The sequence below is a fragment of the Anas platyrhynchos genome, chromosome 13 (assembly GCF_047663525.1).
Source record: "Anas platyrhynchos isolate ZD024472 breed Pekin duck chromosome 13, IASCAAS_PekinDuck_T2T, whole genome shotgun sequence".
NCBI classification, from domain to species: Eukaryota; Metazoa; Chordata; class Aves; order Anseriformes; family Anatidae; genus Anas; species Anas platyrhynchos.
In genome coordinates this window covers 1,982,899-2,007,642 of record NC_092599.1, presented here as the reverse complement: position 1 = coordinate 2,007,642, position 24,744 = coordinate 1,982,899, and the positions used below count along the sequence as shown (strand labels likewise).

The 24,744-nt window shown below is 45.1% G+C and overlaps 1 protein-coding gene across 9 annotated transcripts in view; it reads left to right on the top strand.

Annotated features, from left to right (window-relative positions):
* Positions 1-24,744, top strand: part of ITPR1 (inositol 1,4,5-trisphosphate receptor type 1) — a 163,626-nt gene that overhangs the window by 1,411 nt on the left and 137,471 nt on the right. For all 9 annotated transcript variants that reach the window (XM_072044593.1, XM_072044592.1, XM_072044590.1 and 6 more), the window contains exons 2-3: positions 10,066-10,173; positions 13,965-14,035. In XM_072044593.1, the coding sequence (XP_071900694.1) occupies positions 10,082-10,173; positions 13,965-14,035 (163 nt within the window). In that variant the 5' untranslated portion in view covers positions 10,066-10,081. The remainder of the gene's footprint in view (positions 1-10,065; positions 10,174-13,964; positions 14,036-24,744) is intronic.

The window sequence follows — 24,744 nt, the reverse complement described above, 5'->3', positions numbered from 1 at the left end:
GAAGACGGCCTGCTGGTAGAAAGTTATGTAAATGTAACATTTCTGTCACGATGTGACTGTGGTATTAATCTGCTTTCATAAAAAGCTTCCTTATGGAACGCTCCAAATTCGGTGCTTCTGCTGCTGAGGTAGCACCTTCGCGAGTAGCTGTTGCTTCAGGAGCCTGGAGCCGTTTTTCTGCTTGCTGCTGTGTAGCAGTGCCAAAGAGGAGTTAAAAACCTCCGAGCAGTTCTGTGTAGCCCCCTGCACGCTGCGCTGACTGACCTGTAAAGCAGAAGGCTTGAAAAGTCAGCAGACGTATCCATGAGCTGCAAAGCTGCTCCTGTCCACGGCCACGGCTGCTCAGAGCGATTCCTGTGATCTTCGTCGGGCATCTCCCAGCGGCGGCTGCGGGAGGCAGGGTGCCAAGCAGCCCGAGCTTTGATGCGGCCCAATATTCCTTCCTGACTTCTGTTCCCAGCAGACGCCACAAAAGCCCCCCCCCCGTTGCTGCCTGGCTCCATCTTGGCACGGGAGCGGAGCGCTGTGGCTGGGGATGGGGACGGAGCTGGCTTCCAGGGGGCTGCAGCCCCGCGCTGCCTTGGCAGAGGCAGCCACACCAAGTGTCTGCAGGCCCTGCGTGCTCCCTACCTGTTGAGAAACTACTTTTCCAGGTCTTCAGCTCAGTTGGGTTCTGTACGACTGCATTCTTTCTTTTCGGGGAAAAAAAATATTAAGATAAAGTAAACTACAGGAACCATAATTCCAAGGTGGAGTGAGGATGCAAAATTCAGCTCTGGATTCTGAACTCAGAAAAGTTTCATTTTCATAGTTGTGGTTTTGGTTAAGCCTATCAAAACTTGCATCAGAACTTTTTTTTTTTCCCCTTCCTAACAGTGTTTTTATTGAGAGCAAGAACTACAGATCTGGGGAAGTTAACCCTCTAAAGAGACAGGCGCGTTAGAAATGTGCGTGGAAGCATGTGTTATTCTGCTGATTTACAGCTCGCAGTGATGTAACTCCATCCTCATCTGCCAGAATGCTAATGTGAGCAGCGCTGCAGCCAGCTTAGTGCTCCTGCCTCCCCAAGCGCTCTGCTGAGCAGATTATCAAAGGGCGGTAAACAGCGCTGAGAAAACTGAGTGCCAGATGAAAAAAAATCGGGATTAGAAGGTTAGATAACGTTTCTGCTTTTGGAGTAATCTGATACTTCAGGTATAGGGAAGGAGGCCTGGATACCGAATCCAGATGTAAGGATGTGTACATAAACAGTTCGTTCTCTCCTCATCCCCACCATGTGCGAGATGTCAGAAGCCAGTAATCTCGGTGCACATACGGGTAAGAAATCCGTCTCATCGCAGTAGGCCAAAAAAATGGCTACTGCCAAAAGACTGTGGCTTCTTTTTTTTTTTTTTTAATTTCTGGGAATTGCTTAGTAGCAGTTGAGTATGAAAGTTTTACAAACATTTGTTTTGCACCATGGCAAACCCTCTTCATCGCTTCTTCAGAAATCTGCCAAGAAGTTCTGAAGAAAAGCTTTAATCGTAACGCTGTGATGTCCAGATATGTCCTGGGACACGTGGGCACAAAGGCAGATGCCTGACGGTTTGCTAATGATGCTCGGTCTGAAGGATTAATTGAAAACTGATTTATCTTATGATTGAAGTAACCCATCAGTCCTTGGCCGCTCTCCCATCGGTAAGGGTTAAGCAGATTCACTTGCTCATGCTCCCCATGCGATGAGGTGGTACAGAGGCCTGAACCTTCCCTCCAGGAGGACGACCTGTGCTTGCCTTCTAGAAAATCACCGCGGGGAGCTCAGCGTGTACCAGGCGGCCCGAGAAACGGAGCCTTCATCTGCAAGGAGCCCAACCCAAGGGTTTTTTAGATCAGGAGGGCGCAAAGTAGGTCTGCTGGCCACCAGTGGTTCTCCCCACGTGCTGGTCACGTGCTGGCGGTGGCTCCTCCTCGTGGGCTGCTCGTCACGGGCATTTAGGGTTTTCTCTGCAGCCCCGGATGCCTGCGGAGGTATCCAGGAGGGAAGAGCAGTGGGCTCACCCTTGGAGAAGGGCTGCTGCCGCTGGGAGACGCGGGAAGACTTGCAAGGCTTCGCTAGGAGAGACCTGCTGGCGGGAGAAGAGCGGCGATATTCCTGCTGCGGGGACCCGAAGCTGCCAGCAGCCATCCTGCAGAGCCCAGCCCTGGACGAGGACGCCGGTGCCACCATGGAGGGCAGGGAGCCCCCGCCAAGGTGCGGTACTGGCAAGGGAAGAGATGGAAGGCGTAGTGTGTGGAAGGGCAAAGGCGTTGGGCAGGCAGGGGTAGGGGGAGATGAACCAACACAGGAGGATGGTGGAAAATCCCTGGGTATGTTTAGGGCGTCTTGCATTTGCTAGAAAGTTTGCACCTTGTGAGGAAAGCAGCGGGGCTGAGGAGTTAGCCCCTTCTGCAGGCAAGTCTTGTGGCTACATGGCCATGCGAAATGGAGAGGGGCTGTTCTGTACGGTCTTCTGCCCTGGCCAGACTCCAGGAGATGCTATAAACCAAGCTTGCTCTCTTCCCCATGGTACTGGTTGCCCTGGTTCTTTTGGCACGTTCCAAGGCTCTCCTCCTAATAGAAATATTCTGGAAAACGCTTTGTGTGCTTGTAGGGCCTCCTCCAGAGGCTGACGTCTTAAGCTGCTTTCTCTCTTCAGGGTTAGAGGCAGTAAGTATGAACTTCAGTAAGCACCAACTTCAGTAAGAGCTGCGTACTTTTAATGGAAATAAAAAGACGCTGTCAGGTCATATTTGGTTTAAGCTTCAGAAATGATTTGCTTCCCTGACAGCACGTCTCTTAATAGATGTTCTTTTTTCAGCTTTCGGCAGGTGCTTGTCAATAGGACCTGTCAGCTGCGTGCGGTGCAGCAGCCCGATGGTGCCGGCTGAGATAGCTCTGTCACAGCCTAACCTCTGCCTGGTGCCTCGGTACGGGTGCTCCACGTGAACTTTCTGAGAGCAGCAGGGCTGTCAGCCCTCCTGGCTGCATTGCACAAATAAAAAAAGAGGTGCTCTTTCTGAGAAGGGATGCCTCGTGTGTTTGCTTGCTGGTGTGGAGGATTTTTGTAGGCTTAAGTTAGCAAGAGGAGTTGCTTCATCTGTTTCCCCTTTTTTTCTTAAACTGAGTTTCCTTGCACCTATTAAGTAGTAATTTCTGAGTAGCTTTGTCATTAGTATGGTAACTAAATAAATTCTTCAGCTGTGCAGTGGCAAATAGTGTGAATAGAACGTAATTAACTTGGCCGTCATCGTGCTGACCGAATTTACTTGTCTCTTCCAACTTTCTTCAAGAATAGGGGGAAACGTGTGCTTGATTAGATGTGCGGTGAGACCGAGTTTCCTCCAGGGAGAAGAGAGGCGGAGTGGGCTGGTGGATGGGGATTTGGGGGACCTGGATCCAAACCCAGGCGCTGAGGCTGACCCCGCTGCGTGTCCTTGGGAGAGTCCCAGCGCGGAGCTGCTTCCCCCTCCCCGCCTCTCACAGCCCCCCGGCTCTTCAGGCTGCACGCTGCAGAAAAACCCGCTGCCTTACCAGCGGTGGGAGGAAAGCAGTTTCTCTGAGAAAGGTGCATTTCTCCTCTTTAATCTAACGGTTCATCGGAGGAAAATCTGCCTGCAGATAGCAGGCTGCTGGACATGAAAGGTTGCAGTTAAATGGAAAACAAGATCATGTGGTAGATAAACACACCACGCTGATTTTTTTTTTTTTTTTCAAATGCGTTATCTCTAAAACGTAGCTACATGCGCATAAAAGTAACAGCACAGAGCCCTGTCGAAACTGAATGTGATTCCTGAGCGGTTCCCCCAAAAAGCGTGCGAGGGCGAGCAGCGCAAGGATGCTGGTGCTCAAGGTGGCATGGCAGGGATGTTCCCTCCACCTCTGTCATACTCCACAAGCTGCAACCAGCCTCAACGTTCAGGAAATGCAGAACTTGGCTCTGCTGTTCACAAAGTGCTCAGCTGAGGAGTTGGATGCTCCTGGGCTGCTCTGCGCCCTGCAGGGCACCTGTCCCAGCCGCCAGGCGCCGACCGCCCGCTCTCCGCTACCCCAAATCCCTGGGATTTGGCTTCCCGTGGCGGTGTGAGCGTGCACAAATTGCTCCTCTTAGATTTGCTAAGGCAGAAGCTTTGAAAATGGCAGTGCTTCATCCTGCAGCCCCAGAAGAGCGATTATTCACTAGATGATCTTTTAAATGGGGCACTTCCTCCTTGCTTTGGCTGTTTTAATGGAATTCGTATGAATCTTTCTCACAGCCCTCAGGGAAGAAACCTTCTTTCCTTTTTATTGAAGTAAGGATGGAAAATATCACTTTTTTTTCAGTTTTCATGAAGTTAGGTGCACCTGTAAAAACAGATACCAAATGCTGGGGGAGGGAGGACTGTCCGAAACACATGGAAATCATTAGAAAAGCGTTCAGTGAGAAGTACAGCGGATCAAGACTAAAGGGCCAAATGTTTGATCAAATCTTGTAAAACTTTGATTTTCAGATGTGTTTAAGTACCTGACTTTCATTTAAGTTTTGTGAGTCAGGGCATTTTAAAGAGGTTAGCCTGCTTGGCCTAATACAGAAATAGTAAGGACCCCGTTCTACTCAAGTCAAACAGTTTGACGTATGTGGTCTTCTGGGTTCCTTGTCGAAGTCTTCTGGTCTGGTTAGTGGTACCTGCTAATTTATGGATGCTTTTTCAATAGCTTATGCCATTAAGCAGCCCGTTGTTTGCTTTTTTGTTGTCTCTGCTCTTTAAAATCTGATCTCTTTTCTGTTAAAAACCAAACCAAAATTAATCTTTCACTGCGAAGCTTCCTGTCTGCAGGAACGGAGTCTAAGCAGTTAAGCACAGTTTGAGATTCGATTCTTACCTAAACAGCCTAAATAGTGAAAAGTGATAAAGTGCTGCCCCAGTTTCTGGAATGGTACATATGAATCTGACGGTCTCTATTTAATTGAGCAATAAACCACAGTGAAAATATGATAATAGAGAACTGGGTACATCGTGGGACTACAAGGCACAGCAAGGAGCTTTCTTGCTCTCAATAAACATTGTTAGATCATCTTAAAAAGATTGTTGTTCGTCTCCCAGTTGCTGGAAATCAAGCCATCGGTGATAAGACTTATTTGGTCTCGTTTATTTTACAAATAGGATCTGCAGTCATAGGTTAAAGTATTAAAATCCCACACAAAGCAGACACGTGGGACAAGATATCAGCAGAAAAGCTTCAAATTCTTTGAAAAGCCTTTCAGTGTTAAATTGCTTGAGATGAGGAATAGCATATTGCAAAAATCTGGTTACAAACAGTTCCCGTAAGGAGGAACTTCAAAAGGGGGCCTTGACTCTGGTATTCAAGGAAAGCAAACTCTCAGCGTTGCTCTGAAGCCTGTTTTTTTTGAGCTGAGCATGGAGATGGAGATGAGTGATGGGAGGAATTAGTGTGATATGTTTACCAAGCAGTTGCATTTCCTATTCTGAGATCTTCAAAAAGCAGATGTCTCATTAAGGTATGTGATATTTAACAGTCAGTTTGATTTCTAAGCGTTTTCGCTCTTAATTCTGCTTTAAGTACCATTACAAAATGTGTTTTCGTGAGACAATGGGTTGAAGCCTCTGAGGTGCATTTCAGCGACTATCAAACTTTCACTGGCTTGCTCAAGGCCCTGAGGCTCAGCACATGATCTGCTTGTGCCCTGAAGTGTGATCGAGTCCTTTCAGTCTTCCTGAAAGCTGGGGACGTTGGTGAGGGAGGGCCAGGACTTGGTTTTGGACAGGAATGCAAGGTGCCTGTGGAGCAGGGAACCCTTTCCAAGTGCTTGTTTTCCACTTCAGATCGGCTCTTCATGGGCTGTTGCTGTTTGCAGTGCAGCTTGTTTTGAGGATATGCAGGAGGTAATCTATAAGTAAGAAAATAATCAGAAACGAACCTGTAATTATTGCAGTCCTGTTCGGTCAGAAGACCAGTCTGGAGGTCTTGTGATGCAGATTTGTTCACCGAGGCAGCACAGAGCAGTAGGGGAAAGGCAAGCGCTCAAACTCCTGAGGGAGCGGGCAGTTTGCTTTGCTTTATTTTGCTGCCTGGATGTAGCTGTGTGTTTTCAGACCCAGGCCCATACAGCAAAGCTACAGATCGGCACGGTGACTTCTAGAGAAGTACTTCACAGTTCTCATGAAATTCAGCAGGTTTCCATAGTTATTATTTGGGCTATTTCCTTAAACAGAGACGTTATTTTCCTGTGCAGATAAACGGCACATAAAGCACATTTAAAGATGTGCTAACATTTGTATAGATAACATACATGATGAAGTAATCACCAAAGTAATCAAAAGAGCTCAAGCTTAAAAAACATCCTAGAAATTGTTCATCTTTCGGGTTTTTCTCTATGCCTATGGGTACAGTCAGCTGCTCAGTGTAAGGGTCTACTCAGTTCATGTTTCCTTTCTCATCTTAAAAACCAGTAACTTTGTATTTGTGGAAGTTTGTTCTTTTCCCACTTAGCCGAAGAATCATTGTTTCCTTTAATGTTGCTGCTGTCAACATTGTTGCCCCCGAGGTAAACCTCTGGTGCTTGTTTGGAGAACCCTGACTCTGCGTGCTAGCATTGCCGCCTGTATTGTTTCCTTATCTTCAGTTTTTTTTCAAGTACTTTTACCTGGAAAAGATCTTGTTTCCCCCAGCATTGAAGGGGAAGAACACAATGCTCCAGCCGTGGTGCAGCAGGGACGCGGTAGCTTTCCTGCAGAGCTCCTGTCGTGAGGATGCGAGAGCAGCGGGTCCTCCCCGGCCTCTCCTTCAGCACTAATCAAATGCTCTTGGCACAGGCATATCTAAAATAAATAAATTGCAGAGTAATGCCCGTATTTATCTACTGAGCACAATTGTTTTTTTGAGCAGAGAGATTATGCTTCTAGCTGTGCAAGCCAGCTACTGATTGTGTGCGTAAGAGCCCTCCTGCCCGGGGCTTCCAGGGGATTTCTGGTGGCCTTCCTGGGCGAGGGGACCTGCGGGATGCTTTGGGTCCGGGTACCCAGGAGGGAACCCGCTCCCTCAAGTCCATAAGCCCACCAGTGTGTGGGCATGAGATAAATGTGCCAGGGTTGGCAGGTCGGGGCTAATGGTTGGACTTGATGATCTCAGAGGTCTTTTCCAACCTAAATTATTCTGTGGCTCTGTTCTGTGATCTTCGGTGGCTCAGCTTTCCTAGTCAAAGGAGGGAAATAATCTGTGGTAGCTGATCATTTGAGTGGTTTAATGCAAAGAATTGGTTAATCAGCGGACGAATTTTGTTAGGTGTCCCAAGCCCCTTGTGAGGAGATGAGGAAAGCCAATATGAACTAAGCAAGACTGGTTTAGAAATTATTCTCTGCACTCGTAAACCTTCTGAGTCACGAGGCCTGTTGGGCCGTCGAGTCCCTCGCTCCATCTGAGGGGCAGCGTGTTCCTGAGCACCAAACAACCTTGAGAGCAGGGTCCTTAAAACCAAAGGTCAAGTGGACCAGCTTTGGGTATTCAGTTATTAAAGTAGGTGATAGACACAGACAGCGTTTATCGTGTACCTTTGGAGTGTGGGCAAGCATTAGGACAGCCCTCCTGGTGGCCACATACTGACCATTGCTGACCATGATATTACTGGAAATGTCAGTGAATTGTAGAACTGCAATTTAGGTGTTCAGCTATCATCATGCATAATACTTTGCATGTCCGGAGCTTCCTTGGTAAAGAAAACAATTTTTAAAAAAGCTATATTGTGGAAAGTAATTCATATGTTGTAGAAATTGGATTGCCCGTCCTTAGGCCTGGTCTTGATCAGTGGTCTGGGATATCAGTGTTTTTGCCAAGAAAAAAAATCTTCTCTAATGGAAGTCAATAATTTTGACCTTCGCATTCTCTTGGGAGCAGCTGCGGTGAACATCTGCCTCTTCTAAAGGCAAATGATGTAGTCCAGTAAAGTAATTCCCCATAAAAGGGATTCTGTACGTGTAATTGTAGGATGGGAGAGTTGGGGATCAGAAATACGTTGTGCGTGCAGTAATACCACAATGCTCCGCAGCCCCGAAGGTCCACACACCAGAAATGAGTGCCAGAGCAGACTTGGTCTCCACCAGAAGTATCTACGTTTCTTCTGGACTTCGTTGCTCTTCACTTTGGGCTGTATGAATTTAAGGCATTTTTAACTCGGTGGGCCTGAAAACTTGGTGTGTGAAGTTTGTCGTCAACCTCCAGTCAGGAATGAGGCAGCTGTATTTCGGGGGATGCTAATTCAGTCTCTCTGCATACTTCTGTATGTTTTCTGGCATATATCTTAAAATAGGTAGTGCTGTTTTTCTGTCCCCTGACCAGGAGGGAAGGGAAACAGACTATGTAAGGGTACGCAGTGCCTGAAGGACTTGGCACTACGCGACCTGAAGCCTCATGCCTCGCTTCTGCGGGCACACACACAGGGTTCTGGAGGAGCTGAGGCTTCTCCCCCTGCATATGATTGTGGCCTGTTATCTCGTGATTTTTTCTGAACTTGATTTTAATTGTGCAAGTGACACAGTGACATGCAGGCGTGAGAACGTCTGCAATCTGCTTTGACTTCGTAATCGCCGTGTGATGACTGCACCGCTACTCGGAGGCAGGGAGGAGCGGGAGCTGTTTGCAGCTTGGCCTTGGCTTTTGCTCCCGCTGTGATACCTGCAGGGTGTTACCAACATTACCTTTTAGATCTCCAAGAATCTGTCCTTGTTGATCTCCAGCCTTGCTTAACGAACTTGGTCCTTACATTTTGGTAAACAAGGTAATGTTCAATGAAGATTTGTCCCACGTACAGTGTCAGGGCTGTGCGCTATAATGAACAGCGTTTCCTGCTGCTCAATTCTCCCAACGAAGGACCATTTAAAGTTGATTTTGGTGTGTCATGCTAGGTGCCAGGGTGAAAATGTTTTCAATTATTTTCCCCTAAATACAAGAGCCTGATCCTGGGCAGGGCTGCCTTTCGGAGCCTGTCACCAGCCTGCGGGAAGGAGCAGCTTGGAGCAGCCACGTTACTGCCTGCTGTCTGAAACCTCCTGCACAGAAAGCTGTTCCAGCATTTTGAAGTTGGTGATCAAAAGCCATGGCTTAGGAGGATCTCCAAGGAACCAGTAAATGGCTTTTCGAAAGGCATCTTTGAAAATCTGTTTGGTTGGGGTTCTTTTTGTCAGGGCTCCTGTTTGTCTCTCTCTTGGTTGCTGTGCCAGATAGAAACTTGCTTTTCTGTATTTGGTTAAATGACAGGTAGGTCTTGTGTCAGTCAGTCCCGGATTTGGGACTTTAAAGAAAACAAAGGTAGTTCTTAATGCTGTAGAAGCTGACAGCACTAAGTGGCTGTCCCTTCAGTGTTACGTTTAGGCAATTTTTTTAAACAGGATTGAAATATTCCTCATTTCAAAGGGATTTGGCTTCTTGATGCGTCATTTAAAGCATTCGCCTCTGAAAAATCTTAATCCTTACCTTTTTACATGCAAAAGCTGTCGTCAGGCATATTCAGTGGGTCTTCGCCTAATGCCAGCTTTGAGGCAGCAGCTCGGAGCGGCGCTCCATAGCTGATGGAAGGTATTCCACATGTCGATTCCTGGGAGAGCCATTTCTGCACACCAAGGGACCTTTACATGTGCCCCTACCTTCCTTTGCTTCTGGCAAAAGTGTTTAGGCAGAGAAAAGCGTTGTAATTTAGGTGGTACAAATAATGCGCCTTAATTTAAGGCACTCCTCTTCCCTCCTCCCCTCTCAGGTGGGGTGAAAGGGGCCAGCACGCCTGCTGTGAGATCCTGCGAACATCTGTGGGGATGAATGTGGCTCCAGAGAAACAATCCTGCACTGAGCAGGATGCCAGGAGCTTGTTGGTTTTCCTGAATTTGTTTTTCTAAGCAAGCGTTTCGCCATGCCGTGTTTTCCTCGATACCTGACATTGCAGGGCAAGAACTCGTTGGGTTTTGCAAACAAACACGAGGGGTGCTGTTGTTGTAACCCCCAGTAGCTCGCATGGAGAAATCGTTCCGCCTAATAAAATACATTTTGCTTTATTTTTCTAGGGGCACTAAGCCAGAGATGACCGACAAGATGTCGAGCTTCCTTCATATTGGAGATATTTGTTCTCTCTATGCAGAGGGCTCAACAAATGGATTTATTAGCACTTTGGGGTAAGGACAGCTGTTCTCTTGTACCGAAACATCTGGAAGAAGGGCTGCCAGAGCTCAGTTAGCTATCTCGAGCCTGACTCCCAGGAAATACTGGGTAAAACAAAGTAGCTTTCTGTACAGATCTGGCCCTAAATTTAAAAATGGCCTGAAATTAATATGGCAAGTTAGATTTGGGGGAAGATAGAGAGCATGTCAATGGATGTGGTGTGGTTTTAATGTAGTTGGTGGGGAGGAAGAAGCTCGCCGTGGTCAAGCAGTGGGGAGAGGGAATGAGTACAAGAAAATGATTTTCATGTTGTCTGTCCCGTGTCCATCCGTGTGTCCTGTCCTGTTCTCTCCTGCCCACCCTGCCCCCAGTCAGGAACGAATAGGCCTCAGTGCAATCTGCTGATTGGGGAAAAAAAAAAAAAGAAAAGAAAAGAAAAAAAAGGTAGCAATGTAAGTAGGTGGTTTAAAAAAAAAAGAAAAAGAAAAACTTGAGCCAAACCATTCATAAACCACTAACTTACCACTATGGCTAGTTCTGTCTTGTCTTGCAGTATTTGAGGTTTCTCACACAAACAAAATTGTGCTTCTTCAGTCAAAGGAGAACACTTTGAATCTGCAGCTTGCCGATGGCCAGCGCCCCCGGAGCTGCAGTGGGAGCCGTGCCCTGCCTGCTCCTGTCCCTGGCGTGCTGCCCCGCAGAGCTCCTTGGTGTTTCCTTCTGCAACCACATCAGGCTAGGTGCTCTGTAGGAGAGAGCCTCTAAGCAGCCAGAAGTGAATGCCACTTTGTTAAACAAAAAGTAGCCCTTCACGTAGGACGAGGAAGACTTTGCAGAGAAAGCACAGAAGTGAAATGCAGCTCTGACAGAAGGGACAGGGCATGTTTTATTCTGCTCAACTGCTGCTTAGGAGAAATCTCTCAGAACATCAGAAGCGGGCAGTGGAGCCGCGTACTGAGTGTGAAGACCTTCCAGGGGGCTGGATGAGAAGCTAAAAGAGCACATCTGCCACCTCGTTTCAAAGCAGTGGGAAATTAGGGGGAGGGAAATAGCGTGGCTTATTGCTCTGGTACTTCAATACCGAATGAATAGCAAAGAAGCAACCAGGAAGCCTGGTGATGTGGTGAGTGGGCATACACACAACGTGCTCTTTCTCATTTCCAGTAGCCGTAAGGGCCTCAGGGTGGGTACAGTGACAGCAAATTTTTTGATGCCTACTGTCCAGATGCATCTGATAAATGGATCTCCCAAGCAGGGTACAAAGACAGCATCCTGGTAAGTCTTTCAGCAGGAAACAATGGGCTGAAATCTCATCAGTGACTCCAAACTAACTTGTAGGTTTAGTCCTCTAGCTATTAGGAATCTGGAAAATAAGGGGGCAGAGAGGAAGCAGACACTGAAGATGCACCATGATCTATTATAGGAAAGAGAAGAAAATATGGGATGCTGCCAGAAGGGAAAGAAGGTATGATAAAAGCAAGGGATGTAGTAAGTAGGGTTGGTTGAATAGTATTTGGCAAATGTATTTGACAAATTTCCCAGGTACTCGTCAAATATGACATGCACACTCTGCAGTAGTCGATCAGCTGTGTTGTAACTGGCCAAATACTATCTGCTGGCAACTGGCAAAACAAACTGAGCGGTACGATACATTTGGCTTTTTTTTATTCCTAGTATTGAAGCAAGTTTGGCAGTAGATAATTCCCGAACAAATAGAAAGTTATGTTATGTTTAATCCCATACAGTGCATGACGAACATTATGCAGTGGCTGTGGCTTTTGATGGCATTGCTGAGCAGATATTTTTCACCATGGGTAGTCCTTTCAGACGTTGCAGGCCCTGAGCACATCCATTTTTTTTTAGGCTTGATGAGATGTTCTGATGGCAGGTCTAAATATCCCTTAGTATTAAAGGCATCCTGGTTGATTTGATTTGCAGTGTTTTAAGGTAACTGTATTATATAATGGCCGCACATCTTCTGAGCCTAATTTAAGCCAGAAATCCCAATTGCTATGTGAAACATGAAATGCATTATCATCTTAATAAGCCTCCGTAATCAAATTAGCTTTGTCCCATATTTAATTTAGTCTTTGTCCTGGAGAAAATTAAAGAAGCAAAGGAAAGATTTGGTGTAATTGTGCTCTATACCATGTGGAGTTCTGACAGTCTTATGTCATAACGATGTGTAATGACTTGTTCATGTGGTTAATGAAGGTTGAGAAACAGATACCACTATACAGTCTAATGTCATTTTAGCCAAGTAACTCTCTTTGAAGAGTGTTCCTATTTGATATTTGTATGACATGACTGTTGCTTAATTGTGACTTTGCTCTCGCTGTTTCCCAAACTCAGTGCTGTCATCGCTGTGATTATTGGTGTTCAGTATGGCCTCTTCTGGCCTTTGCACCCTGTAAAATTATTTTCTTAGTAATTTGGGAAGTTCCTCTTACTTTCTATTTAGTATCAGGAGAACAGAGAGAATTTGCACTGAGGTTAACAATGCGGGGGATTATCAGAATAACCCATTTGGCTTTTAATTTCGGCCATTTGTTTGCTAGAAGCAGGTGTTCCAGTGAGTTCAGGTGTTATTAGTATTATTCTTGTTGGAGCACATACATGTTTGTTTAATGCTGACTAGGGGGAAAATCCATGGGGAAAAAGTAACTTACTGTGAATGTTTGCATATGCAAATTTTAGATGCATAGAACTGTTGATCCACGTAGTGTCTCTGATCTCTTAATTTTTATGCACTTCATGATTTTCCATAATTGTTGTCTCAAGATGCTCCCTGCATGTAACCAGCCTCTGCAAGGAACAACTCTCATATTCTAGGTTTCAGTCTCTTTCTCAAGTTGATTCTGCATGAGAATGGACGTCTCTACCTTTTAAGACCTTGGAGTTTTACCTTCTACTTTTGTGTAGAAAGCCTCTTTGACAGATTGGTTTTAAGGAGCCCAATTGTATAATTTTAAAACCAATTCAGAACCCACAAGATATTTGGTTACAATTGCATTTTTCACCATTTAGAAATAGCGTTTGGTAAAAGAGCAATTCCATGTAGATACAAAGCTTGCTAAGGGCAGAGCAGTGGTGACAAGTGCATCTTCAATGCTTTATTTATCCTGTGGGCTTTGAATTCACCCACAGGGTCTTTTGCCAATGTGTATTCAGAGGAGAAGCTCTGTCCCAGCATTTCCTATTGAAATCTCTTGGGTTCACTCTCCAATTTGCTTCCTTTCTGGTAAAGCAGGAGGAGGTTCGTTTGCTCTCATGACTTTGCTTGTGTTATGACTGGTAAGCAGGAGGGTGTATTTATGCCTCCTGTCCTGTGGGAATCAATTTGCATTGTGGCCGTTGACATTTCTGCCTTTTTTGGTACTTGAGGGGGTCGTAGGATTGGTGTCCAATTGATGCAGTTATCTTATTTTCCTGTTCTCTGTCCTTTAATGTGAACACAATTGCAACATGATTTAAATCTGTCCAAGAGGCAATAATTGTTTTACGGCTGTCTCTCACCTAACTAGAATATGGGCTGTTCTGTCTGCACCTCAAGGAGGGGACATAAAGAAGATGCAGCATAGAGGAGCAATGACTTATTTATTGTCCCGCCTGTCCAGGAGCATAGCTCTGGGCAACAGTAAAAATTAGCTGCATGCTTCTTAGAAGGGTTTGGCATTTGGGGAATGTCTTTTGCTGAAGTGGCCACTCAGATAAAATATTGCAAGTAAACACTTCGGTTTTGCTAGCAAGGATATAAGCAATTGCAAAGGAAAAGAATCTCACTTTATTTCTCGTTTCTTTGCAGCCTTGTGGATGATCGGTGTGTGGTACAGCCAGAAGCAGGTGATCTTAACAACCCACCCAAAAAGTTCAGAGGTAAGTTTACGAGACAGCTTTTTACCCTTCTGGGTGGAAGAAGTCCTTTTATTTTGTGTAGGCTACTTTTGAGCACCTCACTTCCTATAGAATATTTTAGTGGCATCCTTCCACAAAGGCCAACTCACGAGGAAAGAAAAAGTACGTATGTATGAACGTCTGAATTGTGCTGTGGGACTTAAAGGAAGGCTTTGTGAAGGGCAGGTGCAAACTGAGGCTGGCTTTCAGATATGTCCAACCAGGATGTCCCTGTGAGTCTCATTTCTTTTCTCTGAGTGTGGTTTGGTTACAATCCGTATGTGCCATTTAGTTACCCAGTACCAAACCTGTTTCTGAGAAGAGGAAAATGGAAAGGAGCAAATGTTTGTTGAAACTGTCGTTCAATCTCATCGATTCTTAGCGAAGTTTCAGTTTGCCTTCTTTATAGGAGGAAACTTATGCTTAGTGTAAGAAATTAACGCCTTCTTTGTGGAGTTTGGCTGGGTCTGATTAATCTAAGAAAAATTTTAAACAGGAAGAGAAGCACTAATTGGGATTTTGCTTGGAAAAACCTTGGTTTCTTTCTTTCACCCCTCGGTCGTGTCTTTTACCCAAAGGATAGCTCAGCCCAAAAATTCTTAAAATTTGGTATACCTTTTATTGCTGTTCTCAGATGTGGCAGCTCCTAATTATCTCTTTTTTGGATGAATCTTGTTTCTTTGGTTATGATTCAGTTTTCTCAGGGGCCTAGAATTTCCATAATTCCATTCAGATTTGGTTAGATTGCCCTTGAAAATTGTGTATCTTCTGTGCTGCTGTTTTTGTTTGCCTTTGTTTGGGTTTTGTTTCTCTGGTTGCTTTGGTTTGGTGTTTTTCCCATGACATGAGGTTGTCTCATGTAATTAAACTTTTAAAAATGTTACTGAAGTCTGTGAGTTCTTAGTGGTTTTTCCCCATTTTACTGGAAAACTGATAGCTGGTGATTCAGATATTGAAGAGCAACCTAGAAAAGCTTTTAGAATTGACTGTTAAGCTCTCCAGAATAAGAACGATGATATTACATATCCGTGCCCTAGTTCATGTAATTCTTAACAGTAAAATCAAATAAAGGAATAAACCTGGATTTGACTGAGACTACTGGGTATAGGAGAGAGTGGGGGTGGAGGTGGAGGAGAAAGAGGCAGGGAAAAAAGGAGAGAAAAACAATTATTTCTAGCTCAGCTTAGGAACTGCAAGTACAAAGAAACATTTTTCTGACATGAAACATTGTGGTTGGACATTGTAAAAGTTCTCATATTAGTCAAAATTTATACACGGAGAAAGAATGGCATGAACATCTTCCAACCTTTGCAGTTACTTCACTAAAGCTTTCATGAGGAAGTTTATGCTTAACGGTAAATGGCAGCAAAAGTCATAAAATTTTAGCAGGCATGTCAGTTGTTTATACGCATGCTTTTTAACTGTGGTCTGAGATAAAATGCTTTCCACAATAAATATTCAGAAGAAACAATAATGAAACTTATCTCACCATCTTCAACACAAATAGAAAATATCCCTTTGCAAAAGGCACCCAGATACTTGCCTGGGGTGTTGCCTGGGAAGTCCCTGGCAGTGTCGGGAACTACAGCCATGTCTCCAGTCGTGGTGTTTTAATGGCACCTTCCAAAAATACCCTCCTTGCAAGTGGAACACAGTCTTCCCTAAGGTGTATTTATCCAAACAGCGTCCTTTACTTCTGGGTTACAGAGCAACAGTGGGCATCTGGTGAATGTAATTCACCAGTCCCAATATTTAGTTCTGTTATACTTGAGACTTCACTTTAATTGCTCTGGGCGATGCCACAGGTACAGCAGACCAGAGCACAAGATTTTACAGCAGCAGCACGTGGAAACATCATAATATCCAATGAATTGTGTAAGCGGTGTCCATGCTTGCTCAGTGATTTCTCACAGCCCATGCTGGCCATCCCAGCTGATGGGATGTGGTGGGGGAGCTGCTCTGGCTGCAGTTTGAGGAGTGTGATCTTGGTTTGAATTCAGATCAGTGCGAAACGCTGCCACGTAACTGAGAAGTAACTTCTGAAGATCTTATTAGAGCGGGACCAAAATTAATCAGGTGTCAGTGACTTACATCATAGCTTTGAAAAGACGCAGTACTGGAAAAATGCCTCCATGCTCTAACCTGGTTTATATCTATGTGAGAATTCTCCTTCAAATGAACTGTGCGTTAAGTTGTCCAGATGCAGGTCGGTCACATCCAAAGTCACCTTCTGGGGGGAACACTGACCGTGGCTTCACGGCCCCTGCAGGGGGTCTCCCTTCAGGTAGTATTTTAAAAACATAATTCTGAACTTCTCTGAACAGATCTTGGGCAGATGTAAAGCTGTTGTAAATATGATCGTCATGCTTCACGTGGTAAGAGAGATTTAGAAGCAAGCTTTTCTGCTTAGAGATGCATGCATCACTCTTAGAAAATTCAGTGTGAAACTGAAGTGTATGTACCCAGCAGAATGAATCCAGCCTGCCTTTTCATAGCCATGGATGTTTCAGGTTTTAAAAAGTCTTGTTGCCTAGGCTACACTTAATCAGTTGCATCTCGTGCCAGCAGCAGGGCCCTGGGCTGGTGGTTTTCCTTTTCTTCCTACTTCAGGCCCTAGAAATGCAGCAGAGTTGCTGTGCACAGAGCAGTGATATTTGTGCACCAGCCTCCTTCCTGAAGTCTCCACCAAAGGCAAGGCAGTTGACAGTAACACTTTGGGAGCGTACGCTGTCACTGGGCTCTGATAACCTGCCTGCAGCGTGCAAACAGCCCCTGCCTGGGGAGCCTCTTCCTAACAGCAAGCACTTCGCTGCTGAAATGGGTTGGTTTATGTTAGTAAGTCACTCCTTTAAAAAATGTTAGCTGCAAGTCGTCCAAAGGAAAACTTGGGTTGTGCTTGGATGAGCTGGGCTGAACAGAAGGGTTTGCAGCAGCACGACTGGAGTCGGAGATGGGAGCGATAGAGCAGTCTCTACCACTTTCAGTCTGCTCGGAGGAAAGCGTACAGAGGTATTTTAAGGACACGAGGGCTTGTTTTGTTGATAAAGTTGTGGAAAAAATAGTCTGACATTAATCTGGTGGTGTTGGAGCACTGAGAGGGAAGAAATGCAAGAGGAGGCTGAGAGGAAGGTGGGATAGAGTTCAGGTGAGATTTGGGAGATTTGGGGTGCAAAGTATAAATAAGAAAAAGTTAAAAAAGGTTAAAAAAAAAAAAAAAAAACCAACAAAACAAAAAAAACAGGGCATGATAGATGGAAAGAACTGAAGTGCCAGAGCTTGGAATTAGTAGTAGTAGGTCTGTAGAACTCCAAAGAAAGTTGTTAGTCCAGCCCATTCAAATTACAGTGACCACTGACCTGTAGTTTTTTCACATATTAAATGCTATAGTGCCTTTAGGTCTTTAAAATATTAATATAAACACTTAAGTGTTGAGGCTGATTTTTTTTCACTTCCTTTTTCCCCGTCCCCACCAGAAGTAAATAGCACCCAAAGTTAGTGGTTTGAGGTTGGACGGTAAATTATGGTCTGAGATTTCAGTGGATTTTTTTATTTTGTCTTTCTGGACCACTTGAAATAATGGTGTGGTTTGTTCTGGTTTTGCTTTTTTCTAAGTAGCGTTTCTCTGGCCCTTCATATTTTCAGCTCCAACTAACTCAGAAACTCTCTAAAACTACCGTGAAAAACATTAGGACTTCGGAGTTACATTCATTTAGGTGTTTCTTTTTTAAAATGTTCATATGAAAATTCTCGGGAAAGTATTTAGCTTGTCCGAATATACTGTGTACAGATGAGATTCCTGGAAAAAATCCTGGTTGTGGAAGTCTCTAAAAAAAGAAAGTGTGACAGTTCCTTGGTTGTCTGAACCGCTTTGAAAAAAAAAAAAAAAAAGGACATTTTATGTGTTTTTTAAAGCTGGAATCTGATTGCTGCATGTGAGTATGACTGTGTGTCTGAGTAAACCCGTGCACATCAGAAGGATGTTCTCTTATGTGGCAAGTACAAACTGCAGCTGGCCCTTTGGCGAGGCCGAAAGCACCGCTCCGGTTCATTAGGAATGAGGCGGACCTGAACGCAGGGAGATGCCTGCTGCTTTCTTTGCAAACCGAAGAAGTCAGACCTAGCAATAGTGGCAAAGCTGAGGCAGAGCCCAGGGCTGGTACCTGCTTTAGCCGCAGGAGCTGTGTTAACCTGGGGGTGCTGTGCAGGGGTTTTATTTGCGCCCCTGCTGTAGCGGCGCGCTAAGCCAAGTGTGTTTGCTCCACGCTAGACGCTCGTGCTACACCGAAACAGCCTGTCTGACAGCCGGCTCAGGAAATTCCTTACAGCTCTTTATTTGGGATGCAGATTTGTCTGCCAGGGATCCAGAAGCTGCAGCAATAGCTGCCTGAAAGGCAGGGAGACCGGGCGCTTACTGGGTTAATCTGGCCGGCAGCTCCCTCCTCCCAGAGCACTGTTTTAGTAGTTGCTGGGCAACACTCTTTTTTTGGCAAGATGTTCAAGGAACGAACCCATATCTCTTAGACTTAAAATACCCTCATGGCGAAGCAGAAGATGAGTAGTTGGTTTCTGTTTGTTCTTTTGATCCTAATCCATACTGTATGCTCCTCGTGTTGCTGTCAGGAAGCGCTGGGCTGTGCTCCTCTGGCATTGTTAGGGCTGGTGCTGAGGGGCCGAGCCTTTGAACTGCAGCTTCGTCTTCAGTGGAAGAAATGACCTGAGCCTGGGCACTGCAGAGAAGCTTTAGTACATGTACACACACCGATGCTTTTTGATAGATTCCTCTTGTATTCGCGCTGTGCCCAGCATCGATGAAAATCAGTACTCGGTAATAAATACCCAGATCCCTCTGCTTGTCAGTGAAGGAAGAGTCTTTGCAGCATATAAAACTGCACTTTTTTGGCAGTAAGGTAGTTCAGTGCCATCCCCTGCACTCATCAAGAAGAACTTTTTGCAGTACTGGCCTTTAGGTATCGAGTGTGCAGCTTCAGATAAGCGGGCAGCCTAAAATCCTCTTGCTCTCCATATACCTATGCGTACCTCTCCAGATCTGCTCGGAAAGCAATTATATCATCTTGGATTGCTTTTTAAACTTTGATGTGAAGTAGTCTGGGCTGGATGACTTCCTGCATGTATTAGATGAGTTAGCGTGGGTGTCGTGCAGGTGGAGGGCACCTGCCAGGAGTGACGGTGATGAACGGAGAGGTGTTGGGCCTGGGCTGCGTGGCCAAGCTTTGGCTCCTTTTTCTCTTACATGGGACTTGAAATGTTTGGGTATATTAATTATTCATATGCCTAGACTACTTCAAGAAACAACTGATGTCTAAATATGGCCTTTTCACTCTGATAACAGCATATGAACAGATAAAATGGCAGCATTCCTTTTTCATTCAAGGCAGGATGTTTGAGAGTGCTTGAATGCTAAGCTGAAGTCTTAGCCTGGTGGTCTTGAAGAGAAATAAATAGGCTGCAATAGGTTTGTGACTTCTCAGATGTCCAAATCACACATGAATGCACTTGGTGAATATCAAAACTACAAAGTGGGGTAACAGCAGTAAGCACCCACTTGTTTCACTCCTGTTTTTCCAGCAGGGCAAACACCGTGAAAGAATCGATGATGCTTAGCCCCTTTTCATAAAGGGCACTGTTGTGATTTAGTGGGAAATCAAAAGAAACTTCAATGTTAGGATGATGGAAGAGAAAAATAAGAAAACATTGAAGTCTAAAGTTTTGCCTGTAATTTCTTTATTTGAAACTAAAGCATTGGTTATTCCCTGTGGGTAGAATCTCTGTCTCGCAGAAGTATGATACAGTTCAGTATCCGAAGTACATTTTCACTGCCTCGATGAGGAATCCTTTAGCATGACTCTTAAGCATTTATATAACTGTACTAGAAAACTGCCAACTGCTAGTGTGCATTTGAATTCGATGCCCTTTATATGATCAAGAAATCCTGAGCACTGTCTCTAAAAAGTGAAGCTTTAGCCCACTGCATCCTACAGACAAGCAGATGTTACAGGCAATTGTCACGGTGGCATTTAGATCTTTCAAAAACCTAAGTCAGAAGTGTTGTATTTTCATACAAACGTGCTTTATATCTGCAGAGGCTTGGAAAATTCTGCGAAAGGAATCCTAATCAAGAGTTGATGCACCTCTTGCATGAACACACCCAAGCTTCCTTCCTCTCTTCCCAGGAGAGGTGGCAGGCAACGTGCAGTGCTCCCTCTCCTTGCCCAGGGAGACTTCAGTGTGATACAGGATCATGGAACATCCCGAGTTGGAAGGGACCCATAAGGATCATCAAGTCCAACTCCTGGCACCCCACAGGTCTACCCAAAAATTCAGACCATGAATATTTTGTGAACACTAAATATATTTACCATATTGAACCATATATTGGGAACACCTCTTTTCCAAACATTTTTAACCTCAGATTTTGTCTTCACCAGCCTCATCTAGAATACTTCTATGGTCTGCTGTGTTAGCAAGCAGAGAGAAGGAAGTGGAGCTCTTCTGTACGAGCACAGCGAGAGAATAGATGTTACGAGCTGGCTGGTGTAGCTGTTGTGTCCCGTGATTTATTTAAACGTGCAGCAGTCGCTTGCTTTGCTTTGAGAGTAGGGATTGGGTGCAGGAATCAAAGGGCAGCTGCGTGTGTTTGTTTATGCAGGAAGGTAAGTGTCACGCAGAGGGAATCAGCAGGCTGCTCCCACTTACTTTGCCACGTGTATCACAGTGCTGTTCCTCATCGACCTATTAAACAAGACAAGTTTGTATCCCCTTTGGGGGCTACTGTGCTGAAACAGCAGCGCATCCTAAAGACATTCCACCCCCATGCTGTTAAGTGCTTTGCTGAAACCATGAATAAATGATTGGCTAAATAATTACTGCTTAAAAACAGATGGTTTAGCGTGGTTTTGCTGCATCCCAATGATGGGGTACCAAGACCATCGAGGAGAAAAGGCCCGTGTGGATTACATGAATCTTTTTAACTTGGCATAAAAAAAAAATTGTAGGTTCTGAACATGGAGAGGAAACAGGTCTGCTTGGGAGCCAGGGCACAGGCCGTGAAGATTGGCTGGGTTAAGTTTGCATGCTGCTCTGTTCTGAGCACTGCGCTCAAACAGCTGTCTGCCAACTTCTGGCTTTCAGGTGCTTTCATCTTGGGTGCTTTGCGTCTAGATGAAGGCAGAGCAAAGCCCCTTTGAAATATAAAGTGGCTGTTAATATGCATAACTGGAACAGTGCACGGAAACACAATCTGTTGGTTCAGGTACTACAGAAGAAGAGGGGGGATCTTGTTGAAGTCCTGGTGTGAAGTTCTGTGATCTGTGTGCTTCAGCTGCCCATCTAAACTTGTGGGCAGCAATCTCTCCTGATGAGGCATGCAGGAAGATGGGGAAATGGGCTGAGGCAGTGTCCGTGCACTGAAAATGAAGAAATAAGCCAAGTCCTAGTTTAAATATTCGGCCTTTTTCTCAACATCTTTCACAGGTCTGAGCTTTTTCCCCTGTGGAAAGTTCAGGGTATTTCAGGTAGGATCAAGGGAGGGATTGCCAAAAAGCAGTGCTTAGCTATTAAGTAGAACACTACTGTTAATAAACCTAGCCCCAACCTTGCAGACAAAGGAATACTGTGGCTTTGTTGCCATAGTTTCAGTGCAAAATCTGACCTTAGCTACAATAACATTCGGTTAGAAAGAACTAGCTAATCAGTTTTCTAAAATTAGTGTGTTCCCTAGTACATAAGCCAGTATGAACAGGATATTTAATGAAATATTATACTTAGTCACAAGAGCCCAAGGGAGTGAAGTGCCTTGATGAATCGTGGGGGTGGGGTGACATTGGTACATATCTGTTAACATAGCAAAGTTATTAAAATTTGTGGCTTGCTTAAAATTTAGGGTACCTCAACTGTTGTGCTCTTCTGTGTGCTCAGCATACCCTGCTCTGCTCCTTTTGGAAGCTTTTAGTCTGCTCTGTAAGCTGGGAGCAGTGGTCTGGCAGTACCTCCTGATAACCTGGCGTTAGCAGAGCCCGAGTATTCTGCAGGTGAAGGAGTCTCCTTCGTAGAGAAGGATGCAAACACTGAAGCAGGTGGGTAAAGTCAGCAGTTTGAAGTTAGTGGAAAGCACCGTGTATGTGCTGGGAGAGAAGCAGTCTCCCCAGTATTACACACTGGACATCTTCAGGCAGCTTCTCACCGCTTGTCTGAAGTGTTGAGAAATGTACGGGGGAGAGAGACAGGCTGGCTGTAAGGTCTGGTATGTAAAATACTGTCACCAGTTCGTAATGCTTCATTCGAGAGAGCTTTTATTTGAGGCTCGCTGACCTAACCTCGAGTGGGATTTTATTAGGCGCTGGTAACAGGGAGTAGAGGATTGCTCCGCCAGCCCAGCGTATGGGATCTTGGTAGTGAGATGCAGCTCTGCTGCCGTCCTTGGCAGTACTGAGAGCAGAGCCTGTGCCATCCAGCTCCATCTCGACTTGCCCACTGTATGGTGCTGCAGTGGGCAGCGTTCCCTCACAGCTCGGTGCCTGAGAGATACCAATTGCACGGGAAGATGATCCAGATGAGGAGGTTCCTCTGAGTGATGCTTGCTGCTTGGTATTAGCTTTTGTTATTCCTGTCAGCCAGAATAAATTATTGACGGCCACCTTTTGTGATAGTGCCTTCGGTTAGGGTTAAAAGTGGCCATAATTAGCCAAAAATTTGCACAGCGAATTCCCTGAGATGGAACTTTGGGACTTCACTGGATGTGTAGAAGCACAAAGCTTCAGGGACACCTGCACCAGAGTTTGCTTCAGCAGAATGTTTTTCATCTTGCACGCACTGACACTCGCATGGAAGAGCTGTCTCGTAGTTCCTCGTGGTTTTGCTTCTGTGACATGCAGAATGGAGAAGGCTGCGCTAGGCAAGCTCTCACCAAATCCTGTTACCTTGCTGTGAAAGTCAAAGCGTTTAGGTTGTCAGGTCTCCTGAGAGCGTTTCAAATGCTGGAATAGCCAGTACAGATTGACTGACACTGAATGCAGCCTTCTTTGAAAATCTTCCTCTAATGAGCAACTTATTATTCAGTCAAGGAAGAGATATTTATGTTAGGACTAACACTTCCTTCATACCTCATTTGTGAAAATAATTGGTGCCGAGTTCTCCTGTTGGCAATTATCATCTGTTTTGATTACACAGTATGCAGAAGTTCAGTGAAAACAGAACTCCTTGCTTTTGAGTTGAGGAATCTTTCTATAGCTTTCAGTCAGATTTCTCTCCCAGCTTCTCTGGAAGAAATTATTTCTGGTTCAGATTTTATTAGGGGTACAAAAAGCTTTGTTATGCAAAAGCAATCTGGTAGCACTTAGACCTCGCATTTACTGAACGTCGGCCCATCTATTTGTTGAGGTTAAAAATCGTACAAGTGAAAAAATAAGCACAGAGCTCGTAGGCATGAGGAAGTGAGAGCTGGACGAGGGAGCAGCCATCCTGAAAAGGAAAAATTCCTAGCTGTATCTACAAAAATCCTTCCCTCCTCCCCCTGCGGAGCAGCACATGATCTCCAGGCAGCACCAGTTAAGCGCAGCCATCCCAAAGAGGCAGGCTTTCGGGTGGCCCGCCAGCCTCTGGGACCGGGCTGGGGGCTCAGTACGAAAAGAGCTGTTTGTGTTAGGGATTCCAGGCCGTGGCTGCTCGCTATGCCATCGGGCTGGGTTTTTTTTTTCAAAGAAACAAGAATAAATCTCAGTATTATTAGAATGTAACCAGGATCTATGTGCAAAGAGGAAATGTGTACTCCCCTCCCTGCAAAACTCTGGAGTGAATTGTTACAGCCCGAACAGTCTGGGACACAAAATGTGGCCGGAGAGAGGATTCAGTTGGATTTTTGGTTCATTGCTATTTTTTATTTAAAAACAAAAAAATTAAAAAAGCAGAAAAAATTGCGATATTGCTCTGAATGCTCCCATCAGTCCTGCATGTAGGTTTGTATTAATCAGCACCAAAGGTTTCAGAGAAGGGTCGAAGAACAGCGTGGTGGTTTTGTCGTGTTGCTGGTCAAGAATGGGTTCAGCACACACAGAGCAGACTTGACGACAGCCTTCTTCTGTTCATTTAAATAGATGCTCCTGTCAAAGGCATCTGGCTGCCTTTGACTTTTCATATGTCTCAACTCCAGTATTAAGCAGAAGTGCATTTTGGAGCAAATAGATTTGAAAGCCTGCTGGTGGGATTGCGTTGGCTTCTGCCTTTCAGAAGTGCATTTTAGATATTGATTAAAAAGCAAGTATTTTATCCCCATACTGTGTGATGAGAACAGAGTGACGCGAGAAAGCTGATAAGAACTTGAAGTACTGGGCTGCAGGAGAATATCAGCAAATTTTTCTGGGAAACAAAAATTGCATCTTCGGTGGGTGCTGTAGGAGCATTTGGCTGCGGAAGCGGGATGGTGACTGCGTGTGCTCGGTGCTGAGCCATCCGTACCAGATTAATCTTTCCCTCTGCAAAGTGCTTACTGGCTGAATAGGAATGCCAGCACGCTATGAGCAAGCCTCTTAAGGACTGGAGGATAAATCTGAAGGCAATATAGATCTTAAAGACAACTCCTCATTATTATTGACAAGTGTTAAAATAAGCTGCGAATTTATACCCTCCTACTCCTTGTCAGGCAGATGGCCTTGGTCATGAGGAATGACAACGGGGGG